This window comes from Diadema setosum, chromosome 12 (genome assembly GCF_964275005.1).
Source record: "Diadema setosum chromosome 12, eeDiaSeto1, whole genome shotgun sequence".
Taxonomy (NCBI): domain Eukaryota; kingdom Metazoa; phylum Echinodermata; class Echinoidea; order Diadematoida; family Diadematidae; genus Diadema; species Diadema setosum.
In genome coordinates this window covers 28,963,553-28,988,666 of record NC_092696.1, presented here as the reverse complement: position 1 = coordinate 28,988,666, position 25,114 = coordinate 28,963,553, and the positions used below count along the sequence as shown (strand labels likewise).

Below are 25,114 nucleotides of genomic sequence, written 5' to 3'. Positions count from 1 at the left end.
GATGTACTCATATTTTTAGGTATCTTGCTAAATATCCATATTGTGTTTGATGGAAATTGAAAGTCATCACTTGTTTTTCTGTTACAATGTAGTGCAAACATCATATTGAGTATAGAAATTAACAAGTCTTCAAAGCAATGTATGGAAGTGAAAGCTTTAAAGGCAATGTTAATGTATTACAGTCTTGCCTATTCAAAACAAAGCTCGTAAGAGTGGAAATTTCAGTTAAGCAAACCTTTTAATGACAGAGTACATGTATGTGACACATAGTAAACTGCTTTCTATGTTTCCGCTGGAACATTTTTTTGTATTATTATTGTTAATGTTTGGTTTTTATTCGTGATTCTTATTACTGATACCATCATTGTCACTGAGAGGGGGACAAGAAAATTGATCTTAATAAGAACTCTCTAAGGGAAAAATAGCCATATGATTGCATATTGGTTGAATTTAATACTATGTGCATTCAAACAACGTATCCTTACTCTAAGAAATTGGTGTGATAGGGGACAGTACTTGCTGAGGATATTTGATGTGAACTTTTGAATTGTGATCATTCCACTGTGCTATTAGAATAAAGCAAGTTTGTACTGTAACAACCACTGCTGCTATCAATTGCCAAAAGGGATGGGATTGTTTATGAGGGAAAAAGAAAAGAAATATATGATAAAGGCTACGGTAATACAGGCCACTCCCATTAGAACAAAGTCCTCGGACCCAGCACTTCTCTTTTGTCATACATTTTGTACGTATCTATAAAAAAACCATGCATTGCGTGTACTACATCTATTATAGTACAGTATGGTTGGTCCTACTACTCATCGACCGCCTAATTTTTATCTGCCTGATAAGAATATTTAAGACTGAAATTCACGTTAAAACTTGACCTACGTGATTGAGAAAATCCAGCACTATCAAATGCTGTTGTCCCCTTTTCAATTCGAAGTTTCAGTGCAAAATTATTGCCGTCGAACTTGAGTGCCCTCTTTTCAGCTCCTCGCGGTGCCGCTGCTTTTTTTAATCGACCGCTGTTTTTGTATTGACAAAGCACACAAACCGAGTTGTATTGAACACCGTGTTGTACGAAGCTTTTCAGAAAATGCATTGACATGACATTATAATTTGGTTAAAATATTCATTCGAAATTTTTGTCCTCGATGTAAACCATAATAATCAACAGTGAATTTTCGTTTTCCCACACATCCTCATCGACAGTCAAAGCCAATACATTTTTATGTGCTCTGCGTGCAGTGCAGTGCGTACTAAGCGTTCTGTGCGCCAAAAACTACGCGGTCGGTTTCAAAAAGGGTGGTCGATGTGTAGTAGAGCTATCATATACACTGGCATTACGTGACTTGCGTAACACAATTTCTTCATGGAAACGGTACGTGGAGGTCGCACAGGCAGCGAATTGAATAATTTCCACCCAAACGCACTGGAATGATGTTCCCCAAGCATGATTTTATGTTTGTTTAGCTACAGCTGGATGTTATTTTGTAAAGTGATGCACATTTTGTTGTAATGGAGCCTACACACTTCTTGCGTTTTTCTTTATGAATGGCGCATGGAAATGACTTCGTTGTAAACAATTCTGCTGCAACCGTGTTTGCTGTAAGGGAATTTTGCACCCTTTACTTTAATGATATTGATTATGGGACCTGAATTTTCACTTGGCTTTAATAAAAAATTTTTTACATCAGTGTTTTTGTTGTAATAGGAGCACCCTGTATCGTATCAATGGTTATACATTTGACATGCATAGATTTAAATGATTTGATTACACTTATTGTGCAACACTTGTACATGTTTGTGCAGGGAAATATGTTCATAGGGCACCTGAAGAAGATAGATTAGGCAGCATTTATGGGAGGTAGTCCTTACTGTTCACATATTGTTATACATCATACATTGTGCGTTTGACTATCCTTATAGCATTTCATTCGTATGCATGCGAGTGTAAAAGTTTTCCATACATTTGCAAGGGTGAACGTCAAGAAGTACTATTAACAATATTTAGTGACATATTGATTACATACTCATGCTTAAAAAGGCCATGCAAGTTAATTCGTACCCATCTGAACACAAAAAAGAAAAGAAAAGAAAATGATTCAAAATATGAAGGGGTCGGTGCAGTATAGTGCTAACCCACACTTCTGTCAAAATTGAGTTACATGCATTTTCATAATCCTTATCCTTCACTCTAACCTCTGTGAAAATATCATATTTGAATTCAACCAATAAGATGGTAAAATATGCATGCATTCATGTTTTATCAATGTACAATGTATGGACTTTCCAAACATTCAACAGCGATTATCTCAAAATGAACATTGTGTGGGTTAGCACTATATCGCACCGACCCCTTCATATATGTACATGACCAATTAACTTTGGAAATGAGTGGATTACCACATGATTGATACAACTGATTGTATGATTTCCTTGCGTTGTTTTAGAGCACTATTTTTGTACTTGTGTGTAGCTTGCTAAAAGCGACTGAATTTTCTGCCTAGGATCATGCCTTGTAAATAGTTTTAAGTCCAGGAGGTGGTTAATTGTGGATGTACATGTCATGTATTTGTAGCTTGTACCCATGGATCATGTGAATTGTATATATTGTTCACACATCGTCATGTTGACATAGAAATATTAAACAAAAAAAAATTATGATAGAAAATGCAGAGAATAGTGTCAATCTTGTCATTTTACTAGTGAGTGTGTTTACATGTATTTACCACAAAGATAAGATGATTTTAATCTCATACTTCGTTGTAACAAGAATTTTGTTACAACTTTGTTTTAATCATGGGAGTTCACTGTCTGTACATTCATCATTTCCACAAACATTAAGCAATTTTGTGAACACATAAAACTGTTCTTTGAAAAGATTTGGAGACACGTCAGGCTTCAACATACTGTACATGTACTTACATTTCCTCCTAAATGCTAGGATGGTGTGCTAGAGTTTGGTCCATATACTCAATTACAGGAAACACTAATATATGTTATGTAGCTCGTAATGATATACTGCTTTGAACAAGGTGAATTTGACTGAAAGCTGGTCTAGTTTTCTGTTCATTTATAAGAGGGTTAAAATTGACAGTTCCTCTAACCTCATTATAACAGGTTTTCCCCGTATTCAGTTTCAGTAACCAAATGCTGTGATTTTTCTATTAACTTTCGCTCATTTCAAGAGTACAAAATGTACAAGGTGAACCAACTTTTAAAGTCTATGTATTATGTATTGTAGAAAATCAGTATAAAAGTACAAAGATTGTGATTACAAAAATACAAATCATCTTAACAATGTTAAGGCCATCTATCTAAAGATTAGACTAAAATTTACAAGTAGCAGCACACCAAATGCACCATAAACATGAAAAATGGGGGAAAAAACCCATGTCAACAGTAACACTTGTACAATGTAAGCATGCAATTGACTTATAAAATCTGATGCAAACATACAATCGTATGTACAGCAAATGAAAATGAGAAATCTTCATTTATCTTCACTGGACCATCAGGAAGTTTTCCTGAAATAAGTACTCTCAAGCCCATATGACCGGCACTGCACCATTTGGACATGAATTTTATACTCGCATATCGGGAGTTATTTTTTTGTGTGTTCACACACAAGAATAGATGGTTTCACATTGCGTTGCAGATAAATGTTTTTCAAAAAGTGTCCATTTTGGTTGTGTGTGAGCAGGCCTTGTTTTGAGATGAGTTATGACCATTTTCTCAGCCATCACAGCTTTCTACCTGAGAGCAACAAAGCCACCTCTCTGCTACGCACCGAGCAACTAATACTCACTTTTGGGCAAGAAATACAAAATGGGCACTTGAGCCCCTGAGAAGTAGGGGGCCCCAAATGCTACTCAGGCAAGTGCATTAAATGTCTTTTGTAGTGCCTCCGCTTGAGGGAAAAGGATGCTTTTCCTGGGAGGACGCAAGTCAAGATGGAGTGCTAGGTTGGCATCCGGGTGTGGCCCCCATCTCTCTCTGCCGTCTAGTTGGTAGAAAACAAGGAGCAGATGGATTCCGTCTGTGGGAAGCCAAGAATGTCTTGCTCGTTGAGGGCTGCCTGGGTGAACTTCCAGATGTTCAGGTCATCTTCTTCCTGCTCGTTAGCGTTAACAGCTGAAACGAAGGGAAAAAGAGGACAACTTACTTCTCAAACAAATGGATACCAGCAAGATACGAATTCGAGGGGTATCTAGAGCATTTGCTTAATCAAGACCCTCCCCCCCCCCCCTTTCTTCCTGTATTTTTCTCAAATTTTATTGAAAAGATTAAAACACTTTGCATGGCGGGACATCACAATAAATACCTACATGTAATTTGTTTTCACTTGACAAAATGGTTATTTCTGGAAGAGCTCGTTGCTAGCTCTACTGATCAGCAGGCAAGTGCACATTTATTTCACACACAGACTTCAGACTATAAAACTAGGTTGAATGCAGCAATGGTCTCAAAGATGTAGAAAATGGTTGATCACTGCTTCAGAGGAAATTCATTTTGTGATTAATTTCCTGTTAAACACAAAGTACATACTGTAAGATTCCAATTAGAATTAAATTCTATCATCGTACAACTGAAAAACTGTAAGATTCCAAAAAGTATCAAATTCTAGCATCATACACCTGACAAAAAGGTATTGTTAACCTGCTGGAGAAGATTTATTTTCCTGTAACACACACTTCCCATTTACCATAGCCCAAGATAACTAGTTTTCAACAGCACATAATCTTATTTGCAAGTCCATACAGGGCAATGATATTGGGTAGGATCACAGTCAATTACAGTGTTGCTGCGACCTGGAATTCCTCTATGGCCTATGGATGAGGTAGGAACTATGAAACTGACCTTGTGGAAGCTTGAGTCGGACACCAGCATGGCGACGACCAGCCCTGGTATCAGCTTGGGGCCCTTGCACCTGCAGAGCTGAAGTGGCAAACGAGGCTAGAGCAGGGGTGATGACTCCGCTTCCCGACAGCGGGTCACACTCCCATCCTTCCTCATCAAAGTTGCAAGCGCCGGACTGGATCTGATCGCATCCAACTCTGTCGCCAGGGGCGACGAGGCGGCTCCGGTCCTCCGGGATGATGTTGCCTGCGGGACAGACGATGCACTCGCTGCTGTCCAGGTAGGAGGATGGGGGCTGGAGGGCGGGGTCCAGGTGACGCACATCTCCCAGGTAAGCCTCGAAAAGATCCTCCATGGAATGCGGCTGATCCTCTCCCACTGTCTCGTAGTCCTCACGGTAGTCATGGAAACTGTCTCCATCACTCCCACTGCCACTGGCTCCTCTGTGAATGGCATCTGTTTGATCAGAGAAACCAGTCGCTGAAATCACACAAGAGTGCGCGTACATTTTTTCCATTATGTAAGGTTAAAAAATAACAAATTTTGTAAAGAGTTACATATCATTTTAAAGCTTAGAGTCTGCTCTTTCAGAATCTGCCCTTTATAAAGAATCCATATCTGGTAACTTTTTGTTGGTTTTGTGATGCATGGTGACATGTGCAACATGCATATTTCCAACAGGAAATCTGCATACAACGTAATCCATTGACCAGATTTAGTCCATCTTTGTAAAACAGAGCCTAATTACGAAGAAAAACATCATGTGTGCTCACCCTTGTCATGAAGAGATGTCACAGGGCTGCACACTCTGAAGGAGCGAACGGGGGTGAAGAGCTCCGGAGTGGGGTAACCCTCAGGGGCGTCGCCTTCCCTGAGGACGACCGGGGGAGAGATGGTGCCCGTCGGGGGTGGCAGACTCACATCCCTCAGGCAGCGTGGGCTGGAGTCGGGTGAGCTGTCGAGGCCTGGGCAGCGGGTGGGCACGAGACTGGGTACGAGGCTTGGGACCAGGCTTGCCTCACAGTCCAGGTTCCTGGAGTTAAAGGAAACCATAGACCAAATTCTCAGTGTGGATTGAGTTGGACAATCAATTCAAAAGATAAGGTTTTTACAGTTTTGGTGCCATCACTGCTGGAAAGGAAGACTACTACAATTCATGATGTCATTTTGGACAACAATATCATGAAAGGAAAGGAGAATTCCTCAAAATTTCATTTTTCATGAAAAGCACACTACCAGATTCCATGGACAAGTTATTGATGTGTTTAGGGTAATCGATTATCATTTCCCTTGACTTCAGAAAGAGGTAAGACAAGTGCTTTTCCATTATGCTAGAAAAGTGAAATTATGTAGAATTTTCTTTGTATTTTCTTAACATGTGACTGTGCATCACAAGACCAAGAAATTCGCAAACCCAATTTTATGGGGGGTACTCAAAATAGGTGAAATGGTTCTTAACCCGTCGAAGACTAATCCTGAGTATACTCGGGCAGGTGTTTATGAGACGTGTGTTACAGCAAAATCAGCATGTCATCAATGGGTTAAAATTTTTTTCTAATTTTCTGAAAGAGCAATTTTTCTTATATATTATTTTCAAGTTTGGCTAATAGAATGAACAGGAAATTGTGTTTTTTTTTAAGTTTTTCTGGAACACTTTTTCTTTAAAAGAATATTGCGATTATGTATGTCTTTTATTGCAGACCCCTTTTCATATTTCTTAACCCATTGAGGACAAGCTAATTTTGCTACAACACGCATTTCCCATAGACACCTGCCCGAGTATACTCGGGACTTGTCTTCAACATGTTAAAGACCCTACTCACACTCTTCACTTTCAACTCTTAACTTTGAAAGGATGTTGCCACTGCACTGAAAGTTGGGATTAGTCATGAATAGAATGTGCTCATTAATTGTGCACAGTTTCAGATTAATCTCATCCCTTCATTGTCACTGTTGGAGCTAACTTTATACTGTTTTGCTTGTTTGTTTTTCTGTGTGTGTGTGTGTCCCATTCCCTGCAGAGAGTGCATCTTGGTGTGAGATTAGGCACTTGAATAGACCCTAAACTTCAGAGCCTCTTTTCTCAGTAAACACTTCTCAACAGTGTTAACTTTCTATTATTTATGTGTAGATAGGTTAGCAAAGTCCGTTTGTATTGAGTTATACATCATTTTGAAGCTTAGAGTAGCTTTTCCAGAATCTACCCTTAACCCACTGAGGACGAATCCTGAGTATACGTGGGCAGGTGTCTGTGGGAAATGCGTGTTGCAGCGAAATCAGTCCTTCCTCAACGGGTTAACTAAAAATCCATGCGTTCACTGTTTCTGTAAAACAGTATTAACCACTGAAACAGTATGCGATACCTTTCACACAAGAAATCATGTGGGATGAACTTGACTAAAATGCAAGCTTCACCTAAGAAGTTTTCTATGTTCTGCTAGAATAGAGCAATGCAACTACTGTGCAGTCACCTGGGATGCCTCCACTTCTCATGCAATCACTATATTTCGTGGCACGCATGTACATGGCTCTTCATTATACTTCTAGATGAAGTCTTTTGATTTTGACAACTATCCAAGGAATTATTCCTTGCTGAAAGCTACAATTGAGCATTGCCCCTTCGTATTTGATGTCCAGATATCTCCCATGCAAGTTTACAACCCTGATCACATTATTCTGTGACTTGATAGACAAAACATCCCCCGCCCCCGTCATCTCTCATTGCCGTCATGGAGGAAAAAACTGACCCGATCTCCAAATCTGATGACCCCAGCATGTCGACAAACTCCCCGTCCGAATCCTGGGCACACGGACTCAAGTCCCCAAAGGACGAGTCGGGGACGACTGGTGTAGTTATGATAGGGTCGCTGGAGGGGGCCCGCTGTGTGGTGGCTAGTCGTAGAGGGCGCTCTACGGTGTTGGCTGCCAGGCAGAGCGTCTTCCTGAGGTAGCTGGTCAGGTGGAAGTCGGGGTGCCTGGTGTGCAGACGAGATGCTATGGCAGCCTTCAGCTGCTCCTTGGTGTTGAATGCACTGCTGTATCTAATGGAGATGGGGTAACATGTAAGCTTTCCAAATACACGTCTTGTTTGCCTACAGGAGAAAATTCAGTAGTTTGGCCAGTTCAAGGAATTCACACAGAGCATTCCAAATATGAATGTGAGAAGAAAAAAAAAGAGGAAAGTATACTGACATAATATGTGACCGTGCATCATAAAACTAACAAAAATTCTCACTCACCGATTTTGTGTGATGACTCAAAATAGGTGAAATGGGTCTAACTAGTCAATCTTGAGTTTTTCATATTTTCTGAAAGCAATTCTTCTTCTGCATTATCCTATAGTTTGGGAAAATAAAGTACGTAACAGAAAATTGTGTTTTTAGTAGTTTTTCTAGAACACTTTGTATATAGTGTGATTAAGTGTGTCTTAGAGTCACCTTTTCACTTCTAAAAAAAAACATCTACACACTTATTTTCATCTCCATTAAATCTTGAAAGATGATACTACTGCTTTGAAATTTGGTATTTGTCATGGATAGCATAAATGTATTAGATAAGCAGGATCAATTTCAGCTTCATCTAATAATCCCTTCTTTGTTATTACTATGAAGTTTAACATCCTATTTTTGTCCCATTCATGGCACAGAGCACGGTTAATCCTATACTTCACAGCCTCTTTTCTCAGTACAAATTTTTCCCGAGTGTGTGCTTTCTCCCCAACATTTAAGATTAGGAGAGTCCATCTGAATTGAGTTGTACATCATTTTTAAGTCTGCTGTTTCAGAATCTACTCTAACTAAAAATCCATGTCTAGTGACTTTTTGTCGGTTTTGTGATGCAGGGTCAACATGGTATTATTGTATTTGAACTGATTCAAATGAAGTGATGAAGCCTTGTCCCAATCGGGGGCGTCCTCGGGGGGTATTAAACTTCCCTGTAACGGTTTCCAGGGTTCAATTAAACAGTGCAAGAAAAGAGAAGAACCAAGAGGCCAACTTACGGCTGGACAGGACTCAGAACCTTGCCTGCAGTGGAGTCCCAGGCACGCACCCTGGCTGCCGTGCTGCACTTGCGGTATTTTTTCCTTGGTGTTAGGCCCCCAGACTGTATCGGTACAGGTCATAAAGACTTTGTGTCAGTGCCATTAGGTTGATATAACAGGAATGTCATGCCATGTATTACCATGAAGGTTGGGCCACATATCCTAAGACTTAAGCTCTTGCCTGTGACAAATATAGGGTGCAGCGGTTGTAATTTCTATGGCAGCCGCAATAGAGCAACCAATTAAATGTGAGTATTGAAGCCATCAACATGGTAACTGTAACTATATCAAACTGCAATCATTGCGAACCCCTTTAGGAAGTGGGCCCCAGATGACCACATATTCTGTGTTGTTCAAGAACAGGATTTTAAGTTTTTATCTCACCAAAGCAGGCCACCTAGGATGTGTGCTATATTAATGGCTGTATACTGGAATATCCAAAAGGGAAGGCATGTTACATCAAGATTGTCAAAAGGATTTAATAATTTCAGTTGAACATCTTATATTGCATTTCATGGTATTTTTTTTTACAGCAGCTTTTGTTGCTGCAGACATAATTATGGCCAACTCCTTGACAGGCATACAATAATTTCTCACTAAACTGTATTAAAAGTACCACTACAAAAATCCAGGCAGCTGAGAAGTTATAGTTGCCTTTTAGCAGCTTGCTGTTGTCCCCTATAATTGCCCTATATAGTCATTCCCTACTTAAGTCTTATGTCAATCTGATATTGTTACAATTATAGATATCAGGATGATGATTACAGTAACTTAAGGAAAATAGATAAATCACCATGATGCTATTATTGTTGCCTTTACCATTTGATTATCATCATTATTATCACCATTACTGTCATCAAAACATCAATTTCAATTGCCATTTCTTGGTACTGGCAGAATTTCATTTCTTGTTACAAAACAGTGTCAATGTATTGTTTCAGCACAATTTTCTGCTCAACGCCGCTCTCATATTCAAGCAGAGGGGGAAAAAAATGACCATATATGTTGCTTGGTTTTGTTGTTCAGGAATTATATGTTTGCCACACAACTCAATATCGTTGACTTCCATCACAAACCTTTACTTTCTTTGAAGCATCATCCTCTGGACCCGAGTCGGTGCCGGGAAAGAGTCGTTTCCTCCGTCTGGCATTCATCCCCTTAGCCTCCTCCACGGGAGTTTCCCAGCAGACCGGCGGACTGGGCCTGTGCTTTGCGGGGACGGCGGGCGGCTGGCTGCCCAGCAGGAGGCTGGTGGGTCTGACCGGGGTGGAGAACCAGGGGCAGGCATCCCCAGACGACATGGTGGATGAAGTACTGGGCCATGGCAGGTGCGGGCAGAAACAGCAAGTGCGTTAGGGTGGTGCATGGAAGTTTGACCACAAATCATTCTTATAGGGAAGATTGGTCTGCCTTTGTACAGAGCAGCTCCTGAATCATTAAAAGCACATCTCACTGAATCTCTTTCAATTACCGTATATGCCGAATATTTCGCGAGGTTTTTATTTTCGCGAATTTCGCAATTCGGGTGCTATTCGCGAAATTAAAGACGCGCAAAAATATTGACTCTGATCCCGATGTGCATATACATACGCGTGCACATTTCTCCGTTCAGTACAGGACTCCACCATTGCGAATTTAACCACTCGCGAAATCGACGGGAATTCCTGATTGGCAAAAAATTTAAACTCATGAAATATATGGCATATAAGTTCTGATTCTCCAAGATGTTATCGTCATCTAGCTTGTTTTCGACTTTGCTTTCATGTATCATCATTATCTATTTCCTTTTGAAACTTGTCTATGTTTATATTACCTCCATTAACTCTCACTTTTCCATTCTGTCAAATCGGCCTCTTTATGTAAGTCAGAGTGTGTCCCCGTGTGTCCCCTTGATCCACCAACTCGTCAAGGTCTTTCACTGCCAAAACTGCATAATGCCCTCCTAATATTTCTATTCAACTGAACTCATATGATTTTGGTTGTCAACTATTTTACTGCCCCCCTTTGTTCATTCAAGTCCAATTCTGTCATTCCACCACTGAAAACAAAACATGTCTCTTTTGGAAATAAAAAGACAGAATATATTGAAACACTTGCTTACTTCAGTCCTCTTCTATAGTAACATATTCTCTGTGCAAGTTTGTACATGTCTGGTCTGTTCGTTCCTATGACGAAATTACATCGTTTGTGTAGGTCTACACAACTTATCAAAATACAAAACACAACATCTAACAAACTAAAACAAACTTCAGAATATGAATTCATGTGGAAACAATAAAGTACTGCTATATATGCCATATACTTCACAAGGTTATCATTTTCATGAACTTCTCGAGTCAGGTGTTTAACATGCAAATTTAACAAGTGAAAATATTAACTCTGACCCTGGCATGAATGTAACGTGCAAGCATACATTTCTATGTTCATTACTTCACTCTACGATCGGGAATTTAAACACTCACAAAATTGTCAGGAAGTCCGGATCCGCAAAAAAAAACAAAAAAAAACAAAATTAAAATAATGATAATGATGAAAAAAACCAGAAATGTCGCTATGGCGACTGGTATTCCTCCGCCATAATGCATGATTCTCCTAATAGGTCTATAGTACATGTGGACAATGTGTGATTACATTTTCACAAAATTGGCAAAATATTAAAATGATAAGTTTGTCACAAATGTGTTGAATGTTCACCTTCCTTGACCTAGCTTTAATTGGATGAATAGGAGAGCATGTATTTGGGGATTCAAGGACTTTAACTTGACTTTGACCCATTCATATTCTTATGCATTGAGTAATTTCAAGGTATGGAGAAAAAGTGCAATTTCTGTATTGAATAGTAAATTGTTACCATTTTCATCTGGCCTTTGACCCTAAAATTCATAAGATAATCACTGCCAGGCTGAACATGCATAAATATGTGGTAAGTTTCAAGATAACTTGAGCCACTTCTGAGATATGGAGGAAAAAGTTAGTTCAGCACTTTCACTTGATCTTTGACCTTTTGACCTTTGAGGCAAAAAAAGAAAAAGAAAAAAAAGAAACTTTCCAGAGAATCTCTATTAGGTTATAAATGCATACACCAAGTGTAAAAGAAAAATAATCCTGTTGGCATTGCATAAACATGAGGGAAATAGTAAAATTTTGAAGTGTTGCCCTTGACCTTTGACCCCTGACCTTTGACCCCATGAACCCTAAATTCTCTAGATAATCACTGCCAGTCAGTACATGTATATTATATACTATGTTCCATGAAGATACGTTACACAATTTCCAAGGTACGGAGAAAAAAGTGGTTTTAATATTTTTACTTGACCTTTTGACCTTTGACCTCATGACCCCAAACTTTCACCAGAGAATCTTAATTGAGTAATACATGTATACACTAAGTTTCAAGAAAATATCTTCAAGCCTTGCATAGATATGGTGGAAATAGTGAAATTTTACATATTTGACCTTTACCTTTTAACCTTTGACCTTGAGCATGTGCACCCAAAAGTTGATAGGCACAACTTTACCCCCTAGTACACATACATGCCAAGTTTCATTAGGATACCTCAAAAGGTTTTTTAGTTACTCTGTCCACAAAATTCATTACAGATGGATGGAAGGACGGACGGACAGACAGACGGACGGACGGACGGACGGACAACCCGAAAACATAATGCCTCCGGCACCACTTCGTGGCGGAGGCATAAAAAGAGACTTGCTGCTAAGTATATGGAGCATACAATATCTCATTATAACTGCAAAAGAATGTGTCTCACCAGTCGTCATCGGGCCAGGAGGTAGCCTCTTCCTCACACACCAAATCGGGGCTGGTCACTTCCCCTTGCCACATGGGTGTGGCTTCAGAATGAGTGGGCGTGGCAGTGGGGTGACTGGGCGTGACCTCCACATCTATGAATTGAAACTCTGGAAGGTCAAATGTGAGACTGAATGTACAGTATGCTGCCCCCCTACCTACAACATGTGTATATCGATCCATATAGCAAGAACAAGGGGGGAAAAGTTACTGCTAACATATTATTCACATACATTATCCATATCATTGCACTGCACAGTCTGTATACTAATCATTTTATGATCACTGGCAACATCAGTACTATTACTGTCATCATCGATTTTACTATGATGACCACAGTCATTGTTCCCAACACTACTTTGCGCGAGTGATGTTATAGCACTTTGATTAGTTAAGTAATCTACATAAGATGTTAACATGTTTAGGCATCTCAACCACTCATATGCCATGTAACTAAACAAAATCACTAAATGAACCATAATACTCTACTATTGTCTTTTATAAAGTACTATCAAACTTATACAGTGCCTATTCCCTTATCACACAAATCCTACCAAACAAAAGAAGTACACCACTGAAGTGACATAAAGCTATCTTACAATTCAAATCTGCATGGTGAAGTCTGATGATGCATTTTTGTGCAATGGATCTACAATTTTATCTTATGCTTACTGTGATGAATCTTTATATATGGAAGTACTCAATATACAGATAAACTGTTCACTTACCGGTCTTTACTGGTGTGATAGAGCTTCCAATGATTTGGAAGGACTTCATTGGAGTGGTCCTCAAGGGCGTGGCATTTCCTGGTCTGCTAGGAGTCACACACACATTGATGATTGGGCTCAGAGGCACTGTAGGATGATAGAAAAGGATTACAGAGAAAAAATAGTTCTCAGCAGGGTTCTAAATTCATCTTCCTCCACTTGGAATTTGCTTGCAATATACTGAAAGGGTTTAAAAAAAAAAAAAAAAAAATGTCTGGCTGACACAACTGGCCAAGGCAAGAATTGATGTGGTGAAAACTCACCGAGTATATTCGTTGACTTTTTATTGTTCCCATGATAGGGATTTTTTGACTGAGTGAATATAGACACATCAATCATTCAATCTCTGAAGGATGACGCATTCTAATCGACTATTGTCTCATGTTTAGATTCCTGTAACAGTTACACAAAGCTTGCTGGAATCAGCCCCTTGAGAAGAGTAATGCATGATTTGGAAAGGTCTAGAAAGCAGACTTGGATGCCACCCACACTATAAAGTACTGTATATGCTAAATATTTCGCGAGGTTTTTATTTTCGTGAATTTTGCGAGTCAGTTGCTATTCGCAAAATTAAAACAACGCGAAAAAATTGACTGTGATCCTAATATGAATGCGATGTACGCGTACACATTTCTCCGCTCAGTACAGGACTCCATGATCGCGAATTTAACCACTCGCGAAATCGTCGGGAAGTCTCGATTTGCGAAATATATGGCGTATGCAGTAGTCTAGTCAAAGCTACCGTAATATTATCAGGATATAATGATAGTTTGATCAAAATTACAGCGAGTTCACAATGCTACTGCCAGTCTTACTGCACGTACACCCAAATTTTCCATACGCGTGACCAGTGCTCCGCCAAATGAACTGGCTTCACATCAGGTCCAGGATCCATTCCAAGATACTTCTACTCACTTTCAAATGCATACTCTGTGGTCTTGCTCCTCTCCACTTTATATTATCTGAACTCATAACCCAGCATCAACCATCCTGGTACGCCCTCCACTTCTCACAAGGTGCCATGCTGATCTATCTCACTTACAAGATGCTGGCCACACTTGGCACTAAAGCATTTTCATCTCCTGCTCTCAATCTGTGGAATCAACTACCCCAAACTCTCCAGAAATAACACTCTCTCAAGGTCTTAAAAAAAAAATAATCTAAAAACTAATTTGTTCCAATAATGATTTCATTGTAAAATGCATTCGAACATGTACATTGAAAATGTGCTGCATAAATGCAATATTATTATCCTCATCATTATCTATTCTATTCTGTTTATAAGTTTAAGACAAAATAGTCACTTCTCACCTTCTGCACTAGCTGTTTTAGGACTTTCTGGAACGGTCTGGAGTGGGGGAAGACATTTGGGCAGCACCTGCCTTGAGATGGGCAGGGCGGCCCGCCCGAGGATTGGTGAAAAGGGCACGACCTGGTCCTGGCCCAGCTCTGTCGGGGCCAGCTTGATAAGCTTCTTGGCCCTCGCCTTGCCCAGGTTCGGGGGCAGGTGGATGATGGGAGACTGCTTCTTCCTCTGAAGTGAAGGCGACTTCTTCAAGAGCCGGGCTTTGCTTGATGGTCTCCTTTTTGAGGGTCTGTTGGCAGGCAGAACCAGAAGGGGAAAAAAGCTCTTTATTTCTTTATCTTTTTCCTTTTTTTAAAGCCGCTGAGGAGGAGTCGCCGATTATACTCGGGCAGGTGTCTATGGGAAATATGTGTTGTAGAAAAATCAGCCCGTCCTCAACGGGTTAAAGAGAGTTACAGCTATCTATGCACCAATGCATTTACACCTGCCTATTGTTGAGCCTTGTCTATGCTTATATCATTCATTTATGTACTGATGATGCAGTGACTGCATAGCCATAAAATTGATTTTAAGATATGCTTTATAATTTTAAACCGTGTTATGCTTCAATGCATGTTGTGACATACCAAGTTATATGTGACCCTGCACCTCAAAACAAACAAAAAGTCGCCAGACATGAATTTTTAGCTAAGACCATATTCTGAAAGAGCAGACTTTACGCACTAAAATGATGTATAACTCAAATCAAATGGACTCTCCTAACCTATCTGAATATTGGAAAGAAAGCACAAACACAGGAAAAGTGTGAACTGAGAAAAGAGGCTCTGAAGTACAGTGTCTATTCAAGCGCTTAATCTTTACCAAACCGTGCTGGCTGTGCGATGAATGGGACAAAAAACAGAAGTAAACCTCCAGAGTAACAACAATGAAGAGATTATCAGATTAAACTGAAATTAAGCATGCCTCATTAACACATTCTGTCCATAATTAATGCCAACTTTCAAAGCACTAGCATTATCCTTTCAAAAGTTATTAGAGTTGAAAGTGAAGAGTGTGGACAAGGTTTTTCAAAAATGAAAAAGGGATTCTAAAGACACACCTAATCACACTATTCTACCAAAAATGTTCCGAGATAAACTGCTAAAAAAAACCCACTTTCCTGCCCGTTTTATGATACCAAATTTTAGCATAATGTAAAAGAAGACCCGCTCTTTCAGAAAATATGAAAAAGTCAAGTTCGGCTAGGTTTACCCATTTGTTTACCCAAGTGTGTGCAACTTTATGTTCGTTTTGAGGTGCACGGTCACATATGAATACAAAGCAAAATTTTAGCTAATCGTGTCTCACAGTATTGAGAAAAGTGGGAATTTAAGTGTTGTTGGCTTTTTAGCCAAGCTTTTAATAGTGACGTTTAATGACCTTTGACTCTAGCATGTGACTGCAACATGAAGATTCCCTAAGTACATCTCTGTATGAAGTCATGCAAGTACACGATAAACTGTGGTCTGAAGTAAACTTTGACACGAAGCTCCCGTCAGAACAAATCCTGGTTCAACAAAAATTTCTTTACAACAAATAAATCATTCAGTTCCTAAAATTGTTGTCACCTCTGCCTATGGGCAAAATTCCCTTTGGTTATAAGAAAATTTTGATACAATGAAAGACTAGAAATGTCGCTTTGGCGACTGGTATGCCTCTGCCATAATGCATGATTTTCCCAATAGGTCTAGATAGTACATGTGGACACTGTGTGATTACATTTTCACAAAATTGGCAAAATATTGGAATGACAAGTTTGTCACAAATGTGTTGAATGTTCACCTTCCTTGACGTAGGTTTAATTGGATGAATAGGAGAGCATGTATCTAGGGATTTAAGGACTTTAACTTGACTTTGACCCATTCATACATTTAGGCATTGAGTAATTTTTAAGGTACAGGTGTGGAGAAAAAGTGCAATTTCTGAATTGAATAGTAAATTGTTACCATTTTCATCTGGCCCTTGACCCTAAAATTCATAAGATAATTACTTTCAGGTAGAACATGCATAATATGTAGTTGTTAAGTTTCAAGGTGATTTGAGCCACTTCCGAGATATGGAGGAAAAAGTTAGTTCAGCACTTTCACTTGATATTTGACCTTTTGACCTTTGAGGCAAAAAGAGAAAAAAAAAAACTTTCCAGAGAATTTCTATTAGGTTACACATGCATACACCAAGTGTAGAAAAATAACCCTGCTGGCATTGCATAAATATGAGGGTAATAGTAAAATTTTGAAGTCTTGCACTTGACCTTTGACCCCTGACCTTTGACCCCATGAACCCTAAATTCTCTAGATAATCACTGCCAGTCAGTACATGTATATTATATACTATGTTCCATGAAGATACGTTACACAATTTCCAAGGTACGGAGAAAAAAAAGAAGTTTTAATATTTTTACTTTACCTTTTGACCTTTGACCTTTGACCTCATGACCCAAACTTTCACCAGAGAATCTTAATTGAGTAATACATGTATACACTAAGTTTCAAGAAAATCTCTTCAGGCATTCAATAGATATGGTGGAAATAGTGAAATTTTATGTATTTGACCTGACCTTTTGAGCTTTGACCTTTGACCTCATGACCCAAACTTTCACCAGAGAATCTTAATTGGGTAAAACATGTATACACTAAGTTTCAAGAAAATATCTTCAGGCATTCAATAGATATGGTGGAAATAGTGAAATTTTATGTATTTGACCTTGAACTTTTGACCTTTGACCTTGAGCATGTGCACCCAAAAGTTGATAGGCACAACTTCACCCCCTAATACACATACATGCCAAGTTTCATTAGGATACCTCAACAGGTTTCGATAGTTACCTTGTCCACAAAATTCATTACGGACGGACGGAAGGACGGACGGACGGAAGGACGGACGGACGGAAGGACGGACGGACGGAAGGACGGACGGACGGAAGGACGGACGGACGGATGGATGGACGGACGGACAACCCGAAAACATAATGCCTCCGGCACCACTTCGTGGCGGAGGCATAAAAACTGCGGGTAACTAGGACTTCATTACAATGGCAGTCTTTGGTGAATCATTTGCACGTAGAGCATAATTTAACACCTACCTCCTCTTTGCAGATGATGAGGGCGCTTTGACTTTTGTGCCCTGGTCAGCTCCATTTTGGGATGGGGTAGGGCAGGCCAGGAAGTACGCACTGTTCCCTCTCCTCTGTCGGGCAGCCACAAACTGATGATGGATGGCCCGCAGCAGCTGCAGTGGGGTGAGGTTCTCCACCAAATTCCCACGGCCACTGGTGATTTCTATGTTGAGCATCAGTAGACCAGTCATATAGCATAATTCTATGCATGTCTTCTAATGTTTGCACTGGGGTCTGCCTAAACTAGAAACTAATGAGTAGAAACTAGACCCCACGCAATGACACATACACACATGGGCAGATGAAAGTTCATACTTTTCTTACAAGTCCTCATCAAATAGAACACTATATTGGCTATCTTCATAAGATTGTAAGTTGTCGCTATCTTCATAAGATTGTAAATTGTAAACCCTACGAGCAATACATCCACACACCTTCCACTCTAAAAGAGGGCAAGTGATATGGGGAATAAAGAAAATGTGATCTAAGTGTCATTGGGGAGGGAAAAAAAGAGATGTACTGTAGGTTTGAACCATTATGCCTTATTGAACAATTAATCAACAACAAAATCAATTAAAACTAAATCAAAAATGAAAACTTGTAATGTCATTCATGTTGCTTATCGAACAAGGAGGCAAAAATATCAGTTAACCCATGTTTGTACATAATTTTTTGTTTGTATCTGAGGTAATTATGGCCAGTAATGCATTTATCATCTGAACAAAACAAAAAAAAAAGACTTTCTGTCCTTATGTACACCAGTAAAGGCAAAAGGCATCGATAATTGTCACAGCACTCTCCCACTATAGGTTTCCCCCCCCCCCCAGCCTTATTTTGCAATTAGATTCATTTATGGAGCAACCTATAATGTAAAACCAAGGAAAAACAGAAGACTAAGCCATCAGATACCTTGGGTGTGCTCCAGGGCAATCAACACTCCTTCCAAATATTTGATCCTCAGAAATGACTGGTTGAGTACCATTTCCTAGTACAAGAAAATGGCAAAGTCAATAACATTACTATCCTGAATTAGCTTCAGCCTTCAACTTCAATGCTTCTGCTGCCTAAGAAACGTACTGAGTGAATAAAAAACAAAAGTCACAAAATCATACTACACCTGTCCATGAATAGTTCAGATGCATTTTATGTGCAGTTGCTTGCTTTTTTCATGCTGGTCCTCTAAGATTACACCTATGATATTGTCTTTTACTAGGACGCAAGATTCATTTCTGTGATGCAAATCTCTAACAACATATGCTACAGATACACAAGGGGTGGCTTGAAAAGACTTACGTTAGATTCAAGATGTTCCAATAAACCCAGAAACTACATCCTTCGATATTCAGTCACAATGTCATTTGCTTGATTTGATTTTTTTTTTTCTTTTTTTAGTGTATATTAAGGTGACTGACTGCTTTGTGAAGCATCCAATTTTATTTTGGTTATGACTAAATTCATATGAAACGGGGAAATTATTGCAACACAACAGAGATATTTCTCACCTATTATCACAATACATCACTTCATAAAAGTTGACAGACTTCTATACTGTGTAATACTTAAATGGTACCTACCTTTGAAACCTTCTCTTGGGTTTCTGATGAGCCCACCTGCTTACGAAGCAGTTCGAAGCCAGCAGTGATGTTTGCCCGACACTTGGCATCGGACGCCCTCCGCTTTAGCTTCTTTGCCTCAAAAGTGGGGCTGCTTTTATTTTTGTTGCGCAGCTGGGCATGGCATCATGGAGATGGACACAATTTCAGAAATATGAAATAAAATAAATAGGGCCTAATGACAAATACAGTAAGTGGAGCATTCACAATTAGACACAAGGGTGAGGGCCAAAAAATTGATTGGACACAAAAGGCATCCCCTACTAGTATGACATCCAGTCATCACAATTGTTTGCTTTTAATTGTTGTTGCTGCCTTTATATCATTTTGTCATTGAGGACAGGAACATATGCTGCACTCTCAAATCTATTGCAGACTGAACATTGTATTGTCTGGCAAATGAATCAGTTAATTCTAAAGGGACTGTACAGTACTGGTTGAGGTGGGGATTCATGTTTTGAACATTCCTAAGTGAGATAATGAAAAGCATCTTATGAAATATGAAAGAGCATGTAATTTTAAGAAGGATTCAATGTTTTTCTGATGAAAATTGGTTTTCAAATGGCTGAGATATCAAAAAAAGTGCTAATAATAAAAGGCGACATGCCACAACTTTATTAGGATCTCTTTGTTTCACCTTGTTTTTGGATATCTCGGCCATTTCAAAACCGATTTTCATCGAATAAACTTTTGATACCCCTTAGAGCTGCATGCTCTTTGACATCTCATAGAGTGGTTTCTGAATATCTCGCAAAACGTTAAAAGCTAAACCCTCACCTCGACCAGAACTGTACACACCCTTTAACAAGGTAGACCCTACATGGTTTCATTTCACTTTGATAATATGTCAAACAGATCAAACTTCGGTTCAGCCAGGGCTGTTCTTCAGCATGTCTACCCACAGATTAAACAAACAATCAAACAAACAAACAGGCAGACAAACAGAAACAAAATCATATGGCACATTTGTACAAATTTGTATATCATTTAGATTTTGGCTGGAAGGGATCAATAAGATTTTTTTTTTTTCAGTTGTGATACGTTCACTCTATTTAGAAAAAAAAATTATATTATACATTTTTTGTGCGTGTCCCATTTACCGGGTCCATACAATTCTCTAATTTTCCAGTTTGTACCATACCTCTTGGCTTCAGTAGGTTGAAAAGTACTGTGAGTTAAAAACAAACAAGCTTCAGCAAACAAACTTTTCAGCCAGCATCATCTTTCATTGCCCAATTTAGATCAAACATGATAGTTATACCTCTTGCTATGATTTAACAGGCAAAAGTGAAAGAAAAGAAAAAGTATCTTACCATTTTTGCGCACTTTCAGGGTGTAGACGGTTCTCACAAAGTGAAAGTATCGATGTGGTTTCTATAAATATCAATAATTAATGCAGTCAGTCTTGCCACCAATCTCTCACTGAATTCATTGACAGAGAAAGAAGAAAAGATCACAATGCCAAGGTCATTTTAAAAATCATTATGATATCAAGGTCATCATTCACCAAACTCATATAACTCATTCAACTCTTTGAAGATCATTTACTGATTTAGTAATAAACTGGTGAACTGAAATATGACATTACGATGTGAAACAGATATCTGTTTCTAGATTCTATCTTAATTTTGCCCGTTTTGTCTTTTTGATTTTGCATGTAGGCCTAGAGTTAAGTGTCATCAATGCTTTAATTTTGCTAGATAAACCCTAGCTAGGGCCTAGACAACATCTATACGTAACAGTCTACAGATCTAACACACAGGTTAGGATCTAGCATTAGCAATACCAATACTCAATAGACATGTCAGACTATTTACTATCAAAACTAGTAGAATCCAAGTCTAAGAATGAATTACAGGTCACAATCAAACAAAGGAGACTAAATTATAGTCTACCACAGTCGGCACAGACTTTTCTTATCATTTTCTTTTTTTTTTTTTTAGGTTGTCTGGAATCTAGACACTGTCACTAGAGTTTTCTCCCTCGGCTCTATCTCTACTAATCTAGGACCTTGCTATCTCTTCAAATGTCATTTGACTGACATTGAGTCTAACATTACTCCTCAGTCTAGATTCAACAATTGCCTTAGCCTACTGGTTATTGCATTCATTTTATCTCTAGAAACAGACCACTGAACAGACCATTTTCAAGACGTCTAACCTGTGACACTGTGTTAACCATTTATTGCCAATCATCGCATTCATACTGACACAGAGTCTGACAGGTGTTTACAGTGGACCCCCGTTAGGCCTACCACGTCTAGTAGTATGACCTAAACGAAGTCCGGCTCGGCTCGGGACCAGCACGGCAGCAGTTTTCTTCCGTTAGACGTCTAACGTTAGCATTTCTATGGTCTAGAAATATATCGAAATCTCGTTATAACCGAACAAATAAACACTAAAAAGATGCGGCGGGCTAACTTGTAAATGGAATTTCGATATAATCGTGTTCGTTTTAACGGGAGTAGGCCTAACCATACGTTAGGTCTAACGTTAGGTCTCCTCTAACGCGTTCTTTTTAGACAGACAACTGCGTCAACTAAGTTCGACCTTGTGATTATGCTTTCTACTTAGATCTACTGTTAGTGGCTTGCTTGACCGAAAGATCGGTCTGTATCTGTCCGTCGGGGAATGTTCCGCGGAGACTGCGTCTGGCTTCACGGATCCCCTCCGTATACAGACCGAAGTCAATGATTGCGGCTCCTGTGTGGAGCAGTCGCGCACAGATCAAACGTTACGATAAACCAAATTTCAGACAGCTTTTTTACATTCAAACAAGTTTGACATGACATGACACATTATGCAGCAATATTTGGGATAAATTTATCAATTGTGCAATCGAAATACTCACATAAACTCGGTTATAACGCAGAAATTTTATCGATATCGCAACATCGCCGTTCGCAAGCTGTAAGTCGCCATTTTAAATCTGTAAGCCAATCACATACGAGGTACGTGTTTTAGTAAAACAAACACGTAGAAACTACCTCGCATGTGATTGGCTAATAGATTCATAGTGTATGTTTCTGGAGTTTGAACGTGACGACGCGACAGGCTGTGTTTTGCGTTGAAAATTCTACTAAAATGTTGGATTATTCATTAATCTGGTGAGTGTAATGTATTCTTAAAAGGCTAATTTCACTATACAAGCTTAAATTTGCCGACCTAGGGCCGTGAATTAGACGCAATCGAGAAGGGTGAGGTACCTCACCCAATTTTCCATAGAGACAGTGGTTAAGAACATCCACACAGCAATGGGTACTGCAAGCTTCCGTCTGTCTACGGAGGACAGCGTTAATGGCAAAATATAAAAAGAGTCCTCCGGACAGACGGATCTTTCTGTCTAGTGGCTTGCCTAACTTTAGATAGTTCGAACTTGATTATCACAGATCTAAACCATTTTCTAAAGATTCTTAGTGAAATCGGGGCAATCCGTAATTGTTTACGAACCTGTTCGGGAAGAAGTTGAAGCCAAGGTCATCACGTTTTGCCATTTAGTTGCGACTTATCCTCAGCTAAAACAGGACGGCATCCAGCAATCCCATAAATAGACACGTAGCCAGCAGTAGCTAGCTAGCTGTAGCTAGCTGCATCGGTAAAACAGTGTACACACCCGTGTATGAGAACGTGAGGTGATGATGATTAATGGGATCTTCTGATCACACATACACGTACACGTCCATACGTACACACACGGAGACACTTAACGTCTGCGCATGCGCCAGCGTCGTGTTTGATAATCTATTGATCAAACGCGTCCTTCCACACACTTTTGACCAATCACAGCTCATTTTGGAAATGTAAACAACCATAATGGTAGGGGTCATCTGCGGTCACATGCCTATTTTTAGACTAGACGCGACTGCGCGAATTGTGAAACTGCGTGTATAAAATGTGTATACACTTTTGCTTTGAGATCCACTTACTAGCCGAGACAGGTCACGCATTTCAACGTATTTCGTATGGATCGAGATCAATGTTTGGTATCAAGGTCGTTTATACCCACGAAAGGGCATAAAATTCAGCCCAAGCACTGCATGCTATACATTGTATTTTATAATCGTGCTGATTATTGCAAGAGGGCCGATTATACATTTGGATAGGGAATTAATGCGTGCCTACATACAATAGCATCAACATCATCATCATCACAGTACGGTACCGTAACTAAAGATTAAAAGGACAAGTTCACCTTCATAGACTTGTGGATTGAGTGAATGCAGCAATATTAGTAGAACACATCAGTGAGAGTTTGAGGAAAATCGGACAATCAGTTGAAAAGTTATGAATTTTTGAAGTTTCTGCTCAGTCACTGCTGGATGAGAAGAATACTACAGCTGATGATGTCACATGCGTACAACGATTTAAAGAAAATATAAAGAAAATTCAACATATTTTCACTTTTCTCGCATAATAAGAGAATGCCCGACTTCCCTCTTTCAGAAGGCAGGGGGAATAATATTACCCTTAACATACCTTAGTGACAAGTAGAGGAAATGTGCACTTTTTCAATAAGTAACATTTTGTGGAATTCTCTTTATATTTTCCTTATACTGTTGTACACATGTGACATCATCAGTTGTAGTAGTCTTCTCATCCAGCAGTGACTGAGCAGACACTTCAAAAATTTATAACTTTTCAGCGGAGTTTAGATTTTCCTCAAACTCTCACTGATGTGTTCTACTTATATTGCCGCATTCACTCAATCCTCATGTATATGAAGGTGGACTTGTCCTTTAAGAACAGTGCGTGCACCGGTATCTCTAGGAATCAATAGCAATTATGTGTTCTAACAATGTCCTATCAAATAAATAGAAACAACCTTTACTTAAAAAGAAAATGATGAAATAAATCTTGATAGCATAATGTATGCAGGATCCTGCTGATTTCATTTTGTTGAAGTTTGTTACAGTTAGTTATCACAAGGTACGTTTGTTTTTGTTTTTGTTTTTTTTTTGTTTGTTTGTTTTTTTCACCAGGGTTCATTGAATCCGAACAAGTAAAATTCACTTTGGAGTACTGTATATGTTAATTTGTAACCACGACCAAAATCACTGCTCATCATATCAAATCTAATGTAGTCCACAACTTCAAGTCTGATTTCCATGGGCCTTGTCAATCCTTTATTTGTCAGAATATACTCAGTTTAAAAAAAAAAAAAAGGTCAAACTTAAGTATGGAGAAGAATTATATATATATATATATATATATATATATATATACATACATACATATATCATCGCTTTAAATATTATTCTTACCATCATTACTATCATACATATGCTCAGCATTATCATCAATATCATCAAAACTAGTCTAATATGATCATCATCATTCTAACACATGACCTGGATAGCACATGCACACCCACACATGCATGACTGCTATCAAGCCAGGCATGTATACACACAGCTTATGACAACAAAAAAAGACAGGGGATACCACTGTTTCAAGTACAAATGACATTTAAATACCATCTATACAAGAACACTTTACAAAAAGACTAAAAAAGAAAAAGTGAAGTTGTGCTGCAGCTAGCTTCCATTCATCAATACACAGAAC

General features: G+C 39.1%; 1 protein-coding gene across 2 annotated transcripts; it reads right to left on the bottom strand.

Annotated features, from left to right (window-relative positions):
* Positions 1-2,695: 2,695 nt before the first annotated feature.
* On the bottom strand, positions 2,696-23,116 carry LOC140235634 (uncharacterized). Of its 2 annotated transcripts, none has more exons than XM_072315640.1 (14): positions 23,003-23,116; positions 20,867-20,975; positions 19,515-19,667; positions 18,850-18,925; positions 17,908-18,103; positions 14,792-15,075; positions 13,442-13,567; positions 12,676-12,823; positions 9,985-10,222; positions 8,867-8,970; positions 7,614-7,907; positions 5,640-5,899; positions 4,867-5,322; positions 2,696-4,140 (listed from the first exon to the last, which is right to left on the bottom strand). In XM_072315640.1, the coding sequence occupies exons 2-14, from the start codon at positions 20,867-20,869 to the stop codon at positions 4,010-4,012; spliced, it is 2,469 nt and encodes an 822-aa protein (XP_072171741.1). In that variant the 5' UTR covers positions 20,870-20,975; positions 23,003-23,116; the 3' UTR covers positions 2,696-4,009. The 2 variants fall into 2 exon arrangements, with proteins under 2 accessions (XP_072171741.1, XP_072171742.1); XM_072315641.1 differs by lacking the exon at positions 23,003-23,116 and adding an exon at positions 21,764-21,816.
* Between the last annotated feature and the right edge of the window lie 1,998 nt (positions 23,117-25,114).